The sequence below is a fragment of the Apaloderma vittatum genome, unplaced genomic scaffold (assembly GCF_000703405.1).
Source record: "Apaloderma vittatum isolate BGI_N311 unplaced genomic scaffold, ASM70340v1 scaffold14142, whole genome shotgun sequence".
NCBI lineage: Eukaryota > Metazoa > Chordata > Aves > Trogoniformes > Trogonidae > Apaloderma > Apaloderma vittatum.
In genome coordinates, this window is record NW_009705344.1 from 57,388 (window position 1) to 73,115 (window position 15,728).

A 15,728-nucleotide genomic window follows, 5' to 3' on the forward strand; every position below is an offset into this window, starting at 1 on the left:
AAATTTTCTTTCAAGAATATTGTTACAGTCTGAAAACTTGGTTTCTAGGCATAGGAAGAGTGCTTCCTTTTCATTTAGCTTCTGAAGCAGTTATGCAGTAGGCTGTCAGTGCTTCCTTATTCTGTTCAGGTGTTCTCATTTTGTCAAATTGCTCAGCGAAGGGGAAACAATTCTTCCTATGCTTTAGGTCAGAGGCAGAACAGTGAAAATCCGGCCCAAGACTACGGACTGGCTAAAGGGGCTTCAGGAGGAGATTGCTCTAAAACGGGACAGCATTGCCCCCATGTCCCCCACAGCCAACTCCTGTCTTCTGGAAGAAAATTTTGACTTCTCGAGTTTGGACTATGACTCAGAAGGTGAGCAGCAGGGTTCTATGCTAAGTTGTGAGAAATTGCTTCGCCTACTTTGGTTGCACAGAGAAGGTACAGTATGAGCCTTAATGGTATCTTAATCAGTAATGAAGCCACGCTTCTTAAAAAGAGGACTGTAACTAAAGCCATGGCCCGGCCCTGTGCCTGCCCAGAGAACTGCTGCTTGGATCATCCTGTCAATTTAGTGGTTTAACATATGTTCGAAAATCCAGTGCATGGTACAGTTGTCTTTATAGAAACAAACTATCGAAACACATGGGTTATACAAGGAAGCTTGCCCAACACATATTCATTGATTGGTAGTAGAGAGAGATGGAGAATGCATTTGCTCATTATGTCTTTGTTATCTAATATTTTAATTCAGGTGATATAGTGGAGGATGAAGATGATGATTTAGATGATGCTTTGTGTCAAGACCTAGTAGCAGATGCAGCAGAAGATATGCCTGAGGGCTGTGGACATTTTGCATCCATAGGTCATTCAAACAAATCTACACAAAACCCACGGCTCTATAAAGGTAAATTATCTACATTCTTTAAAATAAGACCTGAAGATTTGTTGTCCTTTTGTCTCTATTTCCCTGTTCATTTATATTTTCATTGTAGATCCTATAAAGACCATCTTTTTGGTACATGTTCCTGCTCAACCCGCCTTGAGTTAGTGACTGTAACTGAGGCCTTCAGGCATAACAGCAATACAGATAGAATCAGAATGCCATAACAAAGCTTAGTTCCTACTTCTCTCTAGTCTGCGGCAAGGCAGGAGTGCGAGAAGTGATGGTTTCTGTATACAGTCAGGAGACATTAAGTGTTTTTATCCATTTGATGTTATCTGGCACCAGAACATGCTACAAAAAATTGTCCATTACTTTTGTACCGGTGAGGGCCAGAGCAAAATCAAACCACAGGCATCCTGCCAATTCTGTGCCGATTCTTGGCCCTGTCCTTGGAGCAGTAGCTGTGGCAGCGCAGTCAGGTATAAACTGGGCAGTACAGGAGGTTGTCATGTTCAAATGACTTAGTTCAAAGAAGGCTGAACGTTCTCCTTTTTGCATATTTTATTTAATTCTGAGGAAGGTGAGGTTCACATATCAGGTATATTAATTCTTCTAGTGCTTCATAAATATGTCACCTTTTTTTCTGGCTTGTTTGCACATTATTGTGAAATGACTTGGTAAAGAGAAGGTAAAGCTGTGAGAAGAACACAGATAAAAACTGCAGCAAGAACTAGCCAAGCTAGGGGTGGTCTTTTATTGGGATGTGATCAGGACATGCTGTGATGACCAAGCACTGGCAGGCTGGGCACTTCATCATGACGGAAGGTGATTCAGTAACTGTCTTTCTGCGCTGTCTTAGAAGTGCTTTGTCTTCTGACATAAAAGCGCAGGCTTTAGTACCTTCAAAGGTTGAGTCAGAAGTAGAGTTCAAAGAGATTAAATGAAATTCATAAGTTTACACCAACAGATTTTTCAAACAGAGTGATAGGCAGCTTTCTTGCCCGCCTTGAGTCACAGGCTGGGTGCAGTGGGGCCAGACCCAGAAACCTAGCCCTGAGTCAAGGAGTAATCTGTCAGTATTAAATCCTGTGAACCCAATCACTTCATATTATAGGATGCCTTGCCCTCTAAACACCTCTGGCCTGCTGCGTGATGATTCATTAAGCTACAGAGAATTGCAGTGATTCTTTTCACCCACGCTACCTCTTCCCCACAAAAAAAATAGCACAAAAGTAAATGGAGATTATAAAGGGTGGTTTGAAGGAGGGCAAGGAGGGGTCATGATCTCGCACAACTCAAAATATGATATATTTGATCCATCTTGAAAGTGTCTGCAATTTCAGATGCCTCCATAAGCTTCCAGTTCAGCCTGAGTAACTCCTAATTGAAGGTTTGATGATTGTATAGCTGGTGTTAGACACAGATGGAAACCAGTGATGGGCAGAACATCACATATATGTGTTTCTGAGGTGGGGAAAGGGCATAGCCTCACAAAACTGATGTCCCTGGGAGCCATTGCCTAAAGCCACCAGCCTTTCAGGGGAAAGGATAGAATGGTGGCAGCTGGTTTCTGTCTTGTGTTCGGCATTACTACCAGAATTTCAAGCTGTGCATTGGACACCTGCACGACTCCTTGGATCGTACCGATGAGCTCGTATCTGCAGCTTAGAAGTCTGGAGAACGCCAGGAGAAGGGGGAGGGTGGGTTGGGCAGATCACAGGCTGTGTCTCTGTGGCTGCCATCCGCTGCTGAGTGGGAGTATGAAACTGTGAGGCAGCTCAGTATTCCCTGCAGAGCACAGCTTTCTGAAAAACAGGAATTTGTGTAAAGATGCCTGATGTGTGAGAGACTGCCGGTACACAATTCCTTCCCCATCCTCTCCAAACCACAGTGTCAAAACTAAACCCAGTGGATTTTGGAGCCATGAAGAACAGAGCTGCGTGGCTTGGCAGCCATGGAAGGATGAGAGAACTAAAGAACTTCAATGGACTGGGAGACTAAAGCAATCCCTGCTTCTTGCCTCTCCAGCCGTCAGAGAGGCTTAGATGGGATTGAAGACTGTGCAATAGCCTGAACACACAGGGTGCAGCTGCGGTTGAGCAGCTCGAGGCAGGTGTTCCTGTTGGGAGACATTGCTGGAAAGCAGAGATGTGATGAGTGAGTGATTCAGACAGATTTTTCTCTGGTGTAAAACTAGATTCTCTTGAGGAAGGAAAGTTGTCTAATCCTCAGAGGGAATTTGTGTGTTGAAGAAGGAAGCAAGGGATTGACCGTAACTGGCTGCCTCGTGGCTGCTGTGATGCAGTTTGAATGAGAGCCAGTTGCCACCGAGCCTGGCGGCAAGATCAGAATCTAACAAGGTGAGAAGTAACCCTGAAATTGGGTTGCAGATGGGGTTTGTGTGTGCACAAACAGTTAAGAAGTGCTGGAAAAAGAGAGATAAGTATTTGACAAAAGGGTAGATGTTTCCTGGAGTTGGAGCAGGGAGACATTTGGGGAAAGGAAAACAAAATACAAAAGGAGCCATGTTGGGTTGCTGAGACACTAGTTGAGGCTTGTTCTTCATCAGTCACTTCCTCTCATGACCACCCAGATTTGGTGCCTCTCACCCAGTGGGTATCTAATACAGATCCTTTCTAAAATTTCCCTAGATGACACAGACCTAGTGGATTTAAAGCAAGAGCTGGAGGCAAGGGGAGAATGCCACCGCCGGACTCCAAGCAGGTCTCTGTCCATTCCCACCAGGCCTCGGCCACTTCAGCCGCCGCAGAGGCCTCCCCCTCCTGGTGAGTTTAACCTGCTTTAATGTTGAGTTGGCCCCAGCTGGACGGTTTCGCTTGCCATTTCTGGGCGACACAAAAAGTAGTACCTTCTTCTGGATTGTCAAGCTGTTGAAGGACTTGTTTTGCTTCCCAGTCTGTTTCAGTCAGACTATGGCTGTAGTTAGCAGTGAGAGAAGTTTTGTCTTGAGAATGATAGAAAATCCACAAAAAAATGCCTTTAGCGATGATGGAATGGCCCATATGTTTCATACTAATTCGTCACTCGGGTTAGCGAATTGACCAGCCACTCTGTGGTAGTAGAAATAAAAATCAGTATTTATGTCCACTAACTTCCAGAGTCCCTGAGCGTTTATTTACAGGGTTTTTTTCTGACTTAATTGCACTCGTCCTTTTAAAAAGCTTTGACAAAATATTTGTTCTAGACAGTTTTTGTTTTTCCCTGCTTTGCAAGCAGTTCTTGCTTGCTTTTGTGTTTATGAAAAAAATGCAAAAGTGGCTTCTGATTTTCAGTGAGGCACAAAGGGGAAGTGATGCTCTTTAGATAAACTCCACCTACCTGAGATGCCGTCAGTGCTGTGCTGCTGCTGTTTTTATGGCTACTTCTGGGTGAATGCTGAGGGCTAGATCAGCATAATCATCTTCGCCTCCTCTATGACACATGCTATAAATCACATTTTTCTCGCAGCCCAAAAGTCTCCCTTCTCTGTGTATTTTTCAGTCTTAAATCAAAGGTTCTGTCAGACTCACTGCTGGAGGAAGAGTTCTTTGGGATTGTTCCCATTCATTTCTGAGTCTGTTTTACGGAAGTGACAAAACTGCTGTCTGTATTTCTGTGCCTGGAATGCAATGCTAATGGTCAGCTGAGGTTATTAAATTAATTAAATGAAAGCAGGACTAACTAGGAACCTGCTTCCTGATATAGTCCAAGATTTCAGCATTTTGTTCTGTGTTCAGGTATTTTTTCACCTTCAACTGGACCAGTAACTCCTCTAGATGAAAGTCTCTTGCTCTTAGCAAGGTCCCTGGTGTCCTACAGGAAGGTCTCCCTAATACGTCTGCCCCTGGAGGAGCAAGGACAGTGACAGCATCTCTTCTAGTTATCACAAACAATTTCAAAGCACATTGGTTTTGCTTCATTGCAGATAAAACACTGTACAAGCTCTTGAATGTAAAAAGCCCTTTTTATTCCTCTCTCAGCTGGAGCATCAGGCAAAAAATCCCCCTCAGATGGTTCCCCCTCTCCAGGAAGCCACTCCACCTGCTCCATCCTGGCAACAGCAAAGCTGCTACCCGGAGCCCCGCAGCAGCCCGTGAGTCCTGCCGCTCCGCGTGGCCCCTGAGCAGTGTCCTGGTCTCCCCCCATTACGCAGACACTCAGTGCTGCGCACGTGATGCACCTGCCATGCGAGGAAAGCAGGCCAACACATGCCTGAGCTGGAAATGCTCAGATGACCGTGCTGTACTGTAACACTGGACTGTAGGGCCTGCTAGACACCTGAAAAACTGTTAGTAAATTGCCAGAAATTAGAAAGGCCGAAGAGGCAGAGAGAGAAGGAATGGTGCAAGACCAAGGCACTGTTGGTTTATTCCATGTGCTGCTTTCTGACAGGCGGTAACTTGAATTTCCAGCACCGTGAATAATGCACTTTAATTCCTTTCTTGATTCTTTTTTGATGGGCCACATTAGTGCCCAGCATACAGGGAAACATCTTGACCATTGCCAGCAGGGCTGCTAGCCCTCTGAGTATCACAGAATGTCAGGGGTTGGAAGGGTCCTCTAGAGATCATCTAGTCCACCCCCGCTGCCAGTGCTGGATCACTGAGAATAGGTCACACAGGAACGTGTCCCTGCCGGCTTTGAAAAGTCTTCAGAGAAGCAGACTCCACCAACTCCCTGGGCAGCCTGTGCCAGTGCTCTGTCACCCTCACGGTGAAGTAGACCAAGACCGTAATGTGCGAACACCTCCTGGTTCTTCTTTTGTTGGATGAGAATGCCAGGGTATCAAACAAGGGTGTCTCTGTGCCAGGAAGCCATTAGTCTGTCTGTCAGTTGGTAACAAAGGTGTAAAATCTGCCAGAAGGCTCCTCACCATTTCTGTATTATTTATAGCTTGCTGAATAGGCCTGGGCAAAATCACAACTTTACAGGTGTGAGAGCTTAGCTGTAAGATTACAGGTGTACAAGATGACTCATTCTCTCTCTTTTTTTTTTCTTTTTTTTTTTTCCCCCCTTTTAAAAAGCCTAAAGTCCGAACTGGAATAAGTAAACCTTATAATGTCAAGCAGATCAAAACCACCACAGCTGAGGAAGCAGAAGAAGCTATTAGATGTCTTATGGAAGCCAAAGGAGGTGAGCACAGCTTTCTAACTGACATCTAAAAATCTTTATTTAAAGAAAACTGTAGGTGTATTCATCCTTCCCATCATAGCCCAGATGCACATATTTCTATTCAGAAGCTCACCTGAACACTGACATACGCATTCTTGCAAGATTGTACTTAGTGTTCTCTGTCAGCTTTGGTAACGTTAACCTTTTTTTTATTTCCAAGATGACTCAAGTTGTGTATTTTGTTGTACTAGGAGCACCTTGGGTTATTTATGTCCAGGTTTAGTCTAAAAAACTAAAAGATAAAGATTGGTTCTTCCTAAACTGATGGTGTCTGCGTTAGCTCAGAGTTGCATAAAGGCTATTTGCCGCTCTATTTAGCGAATGCTCACTATTCCAGGCAGGACTAGAGAGCAGATACAGCTATGGGAGAAATAGCTTGGCATTCTGCTCACATTTGGACAGCACATATAGCGGTAACCTAGATAGAAGCTCAGACCACTATAGCTTGAATGGCTAAGCTAAAAGGCTGCTCTGAGTGCAGGCTCTCTGTGTAGTCCCTGGAGAAGAGAGTTTCTTGCAAGGGCAGGTTAGAGCAGGAAACAAGTATAAGTATTGAAACTTAGGCAGCATGAATATACCCTCCAGGTTGCAAATAGTCTTTCTGCTGAGGCTGTAGGAATGTAAAGGAATGCAGATAGCCAAGATAAAAACCTGTTTGTAAATAGAGCAAATGCAGTTTGGAATAATCCAGTTTAATTAGAAATACCATAAGGTATCTTGATGGTTGTTCCTTTGAGAGTACTATACGTTTAAGTCGATTTACTGCCCATTAATTTTGAAATTCACATTAAACATTCCGGTAAGGAAACTGGTCAGCATTGCTTTCACTCCCTTGTGCTGTCCCACCGGATGGCATTTACCATTCGTACCAAAGTTCAAGACACGCTCGGTGTCATTTTCTTGATTATCCAGATAAGGAAACCAGGGCAAAAGGAGAGACTCAGGGCTCGAGTCCAGTACTCGTGAAGTCCCAGACAGTGTTTATCCATTTGTCCAAATGGTGACGCAGCACAGTTCAGGCAGGAAAATATTTCAGATGGGAGTTTTTCCCTAACTGCTCCTTATAAATGTGACAGGATTGCAAAAGCCTGTGTTTATTCCTAACACCTACCTTCCTGTCCTGGGCATGTTCCCAGGCATGCACATTTTTGGAAATGTAACTGTGAAAGAAATTATGTTGAAGTTGCATCCTGATCAAGCCGAGATGCTAATTGGTTTTCCTTTTCAGGACTACAGGAAGATGCAGGAAAGCCTGCTCCAACGAGAAACCAAACAGTCACCAAACCTGAGTCTCTTCCCAGCATCCCAAAGTCAGCATCACTCCAGGGACCACAGGCAGGGCCAGTGCTTGTGCCCCATCGCCCGCCACCCAAAGTTCCAACTACGAAGAAGCCAGTACCTCTGCAAAGGACCGGAGTCAAGGCAGAACATGTGAGAGAGTTGCAGCAAAATGTGTCCAACCTCAATGACACAATGTGAATGATGGCAAGGGGCATGGACTGTTAAACAATTTGCATGCAGTCCTGTCATTTAATGTTCTTAGTGAGCAGGCACGAAAATGATTTTGTGTATTGGAGCCACCAGGGCATAAAAATGTGCTAAGAGATCAGAAAAGAAAAAGAGCTTTCAGTTCCTTATTTGGCTTTTCTATTTGTCAGTTCATTCTCTTAGATTTTGTTACTTTTTTTTTCCTGCCTTGTCTAAACCTTCTCAGGTTTTAAGACTCCTCCCTTCTTTATCATAGTGTTTACTTTTGATCACACTGTGAGTGGTGTGCTCTGTATTGCTGTGAGGCAGCTTCTGGATCAGCATGCTGGTCTGTGTCCTGTTGAGAAACATCTAACCTTTTCCACACCCCTTATAATGGGACTTTCTGCCTTTCATTTTGAGTTCTGGATTCTACTCAAGAGTTCAGGTTCTTAAAAATACAAACTTATAGGTGTTGGGATTTTAATCTGTCTTTCTGTCAGATCTCTGGAATGAAGATAATAGTTCTTCACCTCTAGAGCCACTTAAATGAGCATTTAATGGTGAAAGCAATTTAAGTATGAGACAGATAAATACAACCTTTTCTATTCATCCTTTGACAGAGCCTCTGCTAGGAAACTGTTCACGTTGTTAGGACCACTGCCACACAGAATTACAGAATTATTGAGGCTGGAAAAGGCCTCTGAGATCATCAAGTCCAGCCTATGTCCCAGCACCACACATCAGCTAGACCAGGGCACTGAGTGCCACGTCCAGGCTCTCCTTAAACACCTCCAGGGACGGTGACTCCATCACTTCCCTGGGCAGTGCATCCCAGTGCCTGAGCACCTTCTCAGTGAGGAAGTGCTGCCTGAGATCCAACCTAAACCTCCCCTGACACAGTTTCAGGCCGTGCCCTCTCGTCCTGTCACTGGTTGCCTGGGAGAAAAGCCCGACCCCCACCTGACTACACCCTCCCTTCAGGCAGTTGTAGAGAGTGAGAAGGTCCCCCCTGAGTCTCCTCTTCTCCAGGCTAAACACCCCCAGCTCCCTCAGCCTCTCCTCATAGGACTTTCCCTCTAGTCCCTTCACCAGCCTTGCTGCTCTCCTCTGACCTCCCTCTGTAAAGGCATTCACCCCTTCTCTGTCACAGACTTTGTGCAATGTCTACTTTGCAGATTCACAAAAGAAAAAAATGAACGGGACGATGGAGTGCGTGCCCTTTCCTTAAACATTCAGTAACAAGGAATGGTCTGATTATTTTGTTTTTGACCCCATTGCCAGGGCAAAAAATGCTGAGAGGGGACTGTTGTTTTGGTGTTAGTTCTATGAAAGCTCGTGCAGGAGTCTATCTATTTCACTTTGACTGTGTTCCCTCCTTCCTCCAAAAGAGTGAATTAAGATGGGAGTTGGGTACTTGAAAACTTCTGCCCAGTCCACCTCCATTGGTAAAAAAGCACACAAAGAAATGTAGGCATCTTAACAGCAGTGTGTAGACAGAAATGGCAGGAGATCTGTCCATCATGAAATACTGACTGGATATTTTGACTGCATTAAAAAAGCCTTAAAAAAACCCCTTGACTGCATTAAAAAAATATCTTTTGATACTGTGGGAGAGCAATAAAGAATTGCTTTCATTTAGTCACACTGAGTGTGAGAAACTTGAAGCAGCCCCTGCCCTCTTGGTCTGAGCCGGGCTCCAGTTATGTATTTTTAAATGAATCACAGAATCATAGAAAATGGTGAATATATGCTAGATTGTACTTGGAGAGATTACTTTTCACTTCAGTTCCTAGCATCAGTGAGACGTGCCAGAGCCATTAATGCATTTCTTGGATTAGTTTAAGCTAATTGTCCTTCAGTCTTATGTATCGAAACGTACTCAAAATCGTATGCTAATGCCCCATTGATCCCTATGTATTCTTGCTTTTAAGTAGTATTAGTCAGCAGAGCAATGTAACAAATAAATTACTCTTCAGCACCATGTTAATTTGTCCCAGATCAAAATCCTAATGTGAGAGATGGTCAGAAAGAGCCTCATTTCTTGCACAGGGAGCAAGGAGGCTGTAGGATCCTTGTCCTCAAATAGCATTCTCTAAATGAACACTGGTCCAAGGCATCAGGAGAACAGAACCAAGCAGGCGCAGTGTAACTCTGCTGTCGGACCTCCTCTTTGTGCTGCCTTTTTTTTTTTTTCCTTCCAGTACTGTCAGCTTCTCTCAGTAATAACACCATCAGTATTTGCACTGGTAGTGACTCAGAGGTTAAGATACCCTTTTGATTCTCAAATTTCTTACTCCTTTTCCCCCTTAGGCTATGTCTACAGAAGAGCAATTTGACCAGCAGATGCTAGAGTCTCCTTTTGGCTTGCCAGAGCCCTGTCTAGAAGCCGGAGCTATTCTTAGTCCGACCAAAATTACTCCAGTCCCTAAACCCAGAACACCACAACCTGGGAAGCCTCAGGAGAGTGGGAGGAGCAGCGAAAGGCAGCCCCTCTTAGCAAGCACAGCCGAGACCATTGCACTGTCTCTCCCAAACACTTCCTTTGCCCCAAAGGTGCCACCACGAAGAAAGAAGTCAGCTCCTGCAGCCCTTCATCTGCAAGTTCTCCAGAGCAGCGAAAACCCACTTTTCAGTGGGCTCATGTTCAACTCCAACAACAACAATCCTGGGCTCTGCCCCCAGGCTCAGGATGCTCATGTGCCCGTGCAGCCTGCTCGCTCAGCTCCCACATCCTCTGCCAGCCCAGAGAACAACACAACTACACGTTCAACACTAAACACGGGAGAACCGACGGCTGACGTTCGGGGCACGCCTGCACTGGGCAGCCAGCACCCACAGCTCTGGGATAGCAGCTCCCTTCCAGAGAATGCCAATCTCTTGGACTTAGACCTGGATTCTTCCCGTCCTCTTTCCATGCAGGTGGTATCGGCTACTTCTCCAGCACACGCTCCAGCAAATTTAAAATACCCTGACTTGAAAGATTTCAGTCACTGGGTTACATTTAGTGATGATGAAGACAGTGGTGCACTGTCAGAAGGGTTTGACAAACTGCTTGTCGTAGAAGAAAAGAAAAATACCTCGATGAAGACAAATACCAATTTAGAATTGTAAAATTTTGTCCCTTTAATGGTCCTACAGAAATCATAATTAAGACGCAAAATAAAAAATCTTTTGAACACAGATTTTTATTTAAGGAAATAGATCACCTGTCCATGCTACATTTCATTTTCACTGCCCCTGGAGGGAAGTGTATAGAGTATATACAACCTAATATTATCTGTGGTTTGAAAAGTTCTTTATCCTAAGTTATTTCTCTTTAGTAATCCATCTTCAGATGTTTTATTTCAGGTACAAATCATATGTAAGAACGTGTAATGATGTATGGGGAAAAAAAACACTGAGAAAAACATTTTCCTATTAAATTTATATATTAATTTCTGTCACTTGAAATAAAGCACCCTTATCTTGAATAGTTAGGCTACTACAGTTATTCTGGAACAAACATCCAAAAGGGGACTATATCCCAGTGTAACTACAGCAGTAACACTGATACTGTTCTGCTACTTCGTTTCTGTTGTGGAAACAAGGCTCAGGCAGTATCTTGTAGATCTGTTGGCAGGCCTTAGTACTCACCTTGCTAAACTCATTTCTGTGCTAAAGTAAAATCAAAGGAAGATGTGTACGATGAGGCTGTAAAGCAGAACCATGAGAGGCAGGAAATGCCTGTTCTTACTCCAGACCAGGCAAGGGAACCTGGTCTGTATGACAACAGAACTCATCTAAGCACTACACTGTTAGTGGCACAGTAATTAACGTGCCTCAGCTATTTCATAAGGACTGGGTAGCCTCTCAAAATGTGGCTCCAACCTACCCTGAGATAAGAGGCAGCCCTTATTGGGTTTCTACCAAAACTCACCTAGGTTTTTGTTCACACCAAGCCCACTCCGAACAACACACCTGACAATGAAATAGCACGTGGACAGACAGTCCGTTTTGGAAGAGACGCTGAAGTCTGCTTGTGTATTAGCTATGCAGATACTGTGGAAATCTGGTGAGTAGCTGAGATCCACTGATGACATGTCATTAGCATATAGATTTCTTATGCTAATGACAGTTTAATAATTCTCTAGTCGTGTCCCTGTTCCAATTCTGCTTCTTTCTAAGAAAAATGCCATGTCAGTCTTTTATTTCCACAGTGCAGATGAGGAAAGAGCTGGTCTTGGAACCTAAGCTTACGCACACGCAACGCAAGCCTGAAACTATGCCGCAAGCGTCACAGCAGAACTCTCCCACAGAGAGGTCCAGCCGCTTCCAGCCTAACACCAAGTTTGCCCCCACGCAGCACAGCTCAGCTCAGCTCAGACACCAAACTGGTAGATCGGCAGGGGGTGGAAGTGTGTGGAGCTGCTGCTCTGTCCGTGCATTTCTGCTGATCCTCAGCTCTGGAGTCTGTCTGTTTTGTACCTGGGGAGGAGCTGCCTATGTGCTTCCCGCTCCCCTCAGCAGCTGTGGTGAAGCCCTGCTGTGGCGGAGTGGCAGGCGGCCCTGAGAAACAACACACTCACTGAACGTGAGCTGGGAAGGCTCAGAAATGGAACTCGATGTGGGCAACTGCACCTAAGACTGAGGCCAAATTTAAGCAGTATGCGCACCGCTGCAAATAAAGCTGGTGCTCAGGTGTGCTGAACATCCCTGCGGGGAGCCTACCTAGGAGGCAGGTGCAAGGCAACTACCACGATCTGTTCTGTGCAGTTTCTTGCAAACAAAAAGTTTAAAAGCTGATCATGTTTGATGGCTCAGCCTATGACAGCCAAAGTGGGGGAAGCTTCCCGTTAAACCCTGTAGAAACCTCTGGCAAGTGCTCCCATGTGCCTGCTTTGCTGGTCCCTGATGGTCACCCAGTGTTCCACCAGTGCCTACAGGGTGAGTGTTTCAGGTGAGACTGTAGGTCACTTACCAGGGTGGGCTGACTCGTGAAGCACTGCTGCTCAGCTCAAAGCAGACTTGATCTTCACAACGAAGTCATCTTTTGTTCATTAGCCAGCCAGCAGTCAGGCTTCTCAGAAGCCCAAGATGTTGGTGAGGGTAATCCATGATGCCAAGTGTGTCTGTTGCCTGCTCCAGCCGCGCAGGCTTCTGCCTTGCCTGTGCGGTAAAATGGGTGCAGTAAAACAAAGGGCTGTAGATGCCATTTTTTCAAAGCAGGCAGTTAAAAATACTGAACAGATTACAACTTGTCATGATAACTTAAGAGAAGCAGCAAGATATTTTCTTATTAAGGGAAGGAGAGCCTTTTTAAGCAGTTGGTGAAGCTGAAAAATTGCTCATTTACAGATGTATTTATTTTTTTTCAGAAAAGATGTATTTTTAAAAGTTCAGATATTTCTCCCCCCTCCCAGGAAAATTAATTGGCTTATTCTCAGCTTCTTGGAAACTGGGAATTCAGCCATTTTCTTACTTGTAATGCTTACCTGTTTCACTGCCAAATTTTGAACGCAAAACATCCCGTAAGAGAGGATGCTGCCTTTGCCTGAGCACCTGTCATCCTCCTCTGCTTCCTTATTTGCCAGACATTTTAAAAAAATCCCCCAAAACCTTCAAAGTCCCAACCAATAAGCCCCAGTTGTAAGCTTCTTACAGGGGTGTCAGTTGAACATGGTTGCAGGCTGGTGAATAATGCTGAAACAAAGTAGTTGTTTCCCTACAAGATGACACAAAGCCTTAGCTTCTTTGTCCTCCTTAAACCCCAGTAAATATTTATGGGCACATTTCAGTATAAAATGTTAAGAGCAGTAAAAAAGAAAGAGTACGTTATATGACCATATCCAGCATTTTCTGCTGAGATAATTAACAGCTCTAGGACAGCTAATTTACATGTTAATGAAAGCATTAGCAGGAAAGTCAATTAAAGTGGATTTATACAAGCCAAATAAAATCTGCTTCATTACTCTCCTTGAATGAGAGAAGTATCTGGCCTTTAGCATTATATCTTATGTCTCTGTATGTGACAAGTACGAATCCCTGCAGCTAGCTGGTTTATACTGTCGGGGAGAGCATACACTGTTCAGCCACAGCAAATCAAGGAACAGGCCGTCCAGCTGAAAAGGTTACAGCAAAGAATGAGGAGTCTCCGCGCTGGTGCCCAACACCCCAGCCAAGTGGGGTTTGGTTCTTTTTTTCAGAGGCAGGTGCTCATGACCTGAGTTCTAGTTTCAATGCTCAGGAAAAGCAGAGCCGGACCAGACTTGCTCTGCACTTGGGAAAGCATGACAGAAAACTCAAGCCCACAGGAGGTGGGGATTCCGTCCTCATTCAGGATGAAGCCAGGCCCAAACCAGAGCATGACAAGACACTGAGTAACTTGAACCATCTTTAGCTGGCATCCACAACGAGGTAACCCACAGCACGGCTCTGTCCTTAGCTCTACTGCCCTTTCTCACCAGGATGTTACCAGTGGCAACCAGTGTTCTCAGTCTCGAGGGCCACTGGGTGTTAGGGAGTGGCTGTGCCACAACATTTTTTATGTTGTGAACTCAGCACTTGAAAATCTTCGAATTATTGACACTGGCTGTGAAGCCAGGCATTAATGACTTGACTTAACCAGATGCAAGTATATAAGCATTTGTGTGCTTATTTCATGTGACAGACTGGCAAGAGACTTAACACCATGTGAGCTTGCCCAGGACCCTGTAGTACAGCAATTTTAAGTTGCTACAGGCATCCTGCTTGTTCAGCAGCATTTGCATTTGGGGTGGGTAAGTGGTTCTCCTTGGTATAGCAACTGCCTGATTTAGCTTTTTTTTAGGTGGGTGATCACTGAAACACAAAGAGAACCAAAATCAAACTATTGTTTAGAATTTCCATTCGTGACAAAACACAATTTTTTCTTTTTCCTTTTTTTGTCCAGAATTGACATTTTTACCAGATGGAAAATTTCTCCATTCTAGAGAGCTGCTCTGCCTGGCAGCACCATGGAGTGAAAGCCATTTTGCATGGCTGTAATCACAGCAATTAAAAACCTCAATGTCTGTTACTACTAGAAATACTACTAGAGTTATACAAGCGTGCTGGACAACAAGTGCAAGGGGATTGCCACATCTGCAGCTGGGTCCCCAGAGAGCTGGGCTTAAGGGCATAGTCTGAGACCTAAGAAGTTACACAAAGGCACAATTCTGAATTAATGTGACACCAGTGAAGCACAAGAGCATACATTTCTAATGGGAAGCAGGCATGAATGCTATACAGCAGACCCTCTGGCCCTCAAATCGATGTCAGTATGTGGCTTAGGAAGTACTTCTGCAAAAATCTAAAACGCATCAAACTGTTCAGTTTGGCAAAACCGATGACAAGCTATGTCCCCCCAGTACTATGCCTCTTACTGAAGATGAAGGATAAACATTACATTCTTCCACCAAAACATTTATTCATTACCAAAAAAAAATGATTTGGGTCTTTAACGAAAGTTAACACGTTATGAGAAGCAGCTGAGGGAACTGGGAGGTGTGTAGTCTGGAGAAAAGCAGGCTCAGGGGAGACCTTATCGGAGGTTGTAGCAAAGTGGAGGGGGGAGTTGTCAGTTTCTTTTCCCAGGTAATAGGACAAGAGGAAATGGCCTCAAGTTGTGCCAGGGAAGGTTTGCATTGGATGCCAGGAAAAACTTCTTCAGCAGAAAGGTTGTCAGGCATTGGAACAGGCTGCTCAGGAAAGTAGTTGAGTCCCCATTCCTGGAGGTATTGCAGAGACGTCTAGATGTGCACTCAGGGACATGGTTTAGTGGTGGACTTGGCAGTGTTAGGCTTATGGTTGGACTTAAATGATCTTAAAGGTATTTTCCAACCTAAATGATTCAATGATCAAGAGCATTCACTTGGAAGATCATTTGCCTTTAATACATTTTGTCACATGACTATTACATTTAAAAAAACATTACTGTATTCAGAAAACCCACAACCGACTTCAATGAACCCCCCCCCAACATATTAGTTTTAAAAGTTACACATATATACATACAGTTAAAAAAAGGAGAAAGTTGCCTCAAGATCCAGTAACAAAACATAGATGCATTTACTAACATGTAACATCATTATCAGAATCCCCATAAGCCAAAGAAGTCTATTAAAATCAGTACAAGATTTGTCACACTAAACACACACTCAGTTATTAGAAGTTGTGTCTATTCACAATAAATTCCATATACCTTTTACTTTGTGAATACAAAG

The 15,728-nt window shown here is 44.3% G+C and overlaps 1 protein-coding gene across 1 annotated transcript in view; it reads left to right on the plus strand.

Moving 5' to 3' along the window:
- Positions 1-10,620, plus strand: part of SYNJ2 (synaptojanin 2) — a 58,673-nt gene extending 48,053 nt beyond the window's left edge. Inside the window, exons 20-26 of the mRNA XM_009865372.1 lie at positions 188-356; positions 736-888; positions 3,519-3,653; positions 4,848-4,960; positions 5,892-6,000; positions 7,268-7,470; positions 9,820-10,620. Coding sequence (XP_009863674.1) covers positions 188-356; positions 736-888; positions 3,519-3,653; positions 4,848-4,960; positions 5,892-6,000; positions 7,268-7,470; positions 9,820-10,620 — 1,683 coding nt within the window. The remainder of the gene's footprint in view (positions 1-187; positions 357-735; positions 889-3,518; positions 3,654-4,847; positions 4,961-5,891; positions 6,001-7,267; positions 7,471-9,819) is intronic.
- The last annotated feature ends 5,108 nt before the right edge of the window (positions 10,621-15,728 follow it).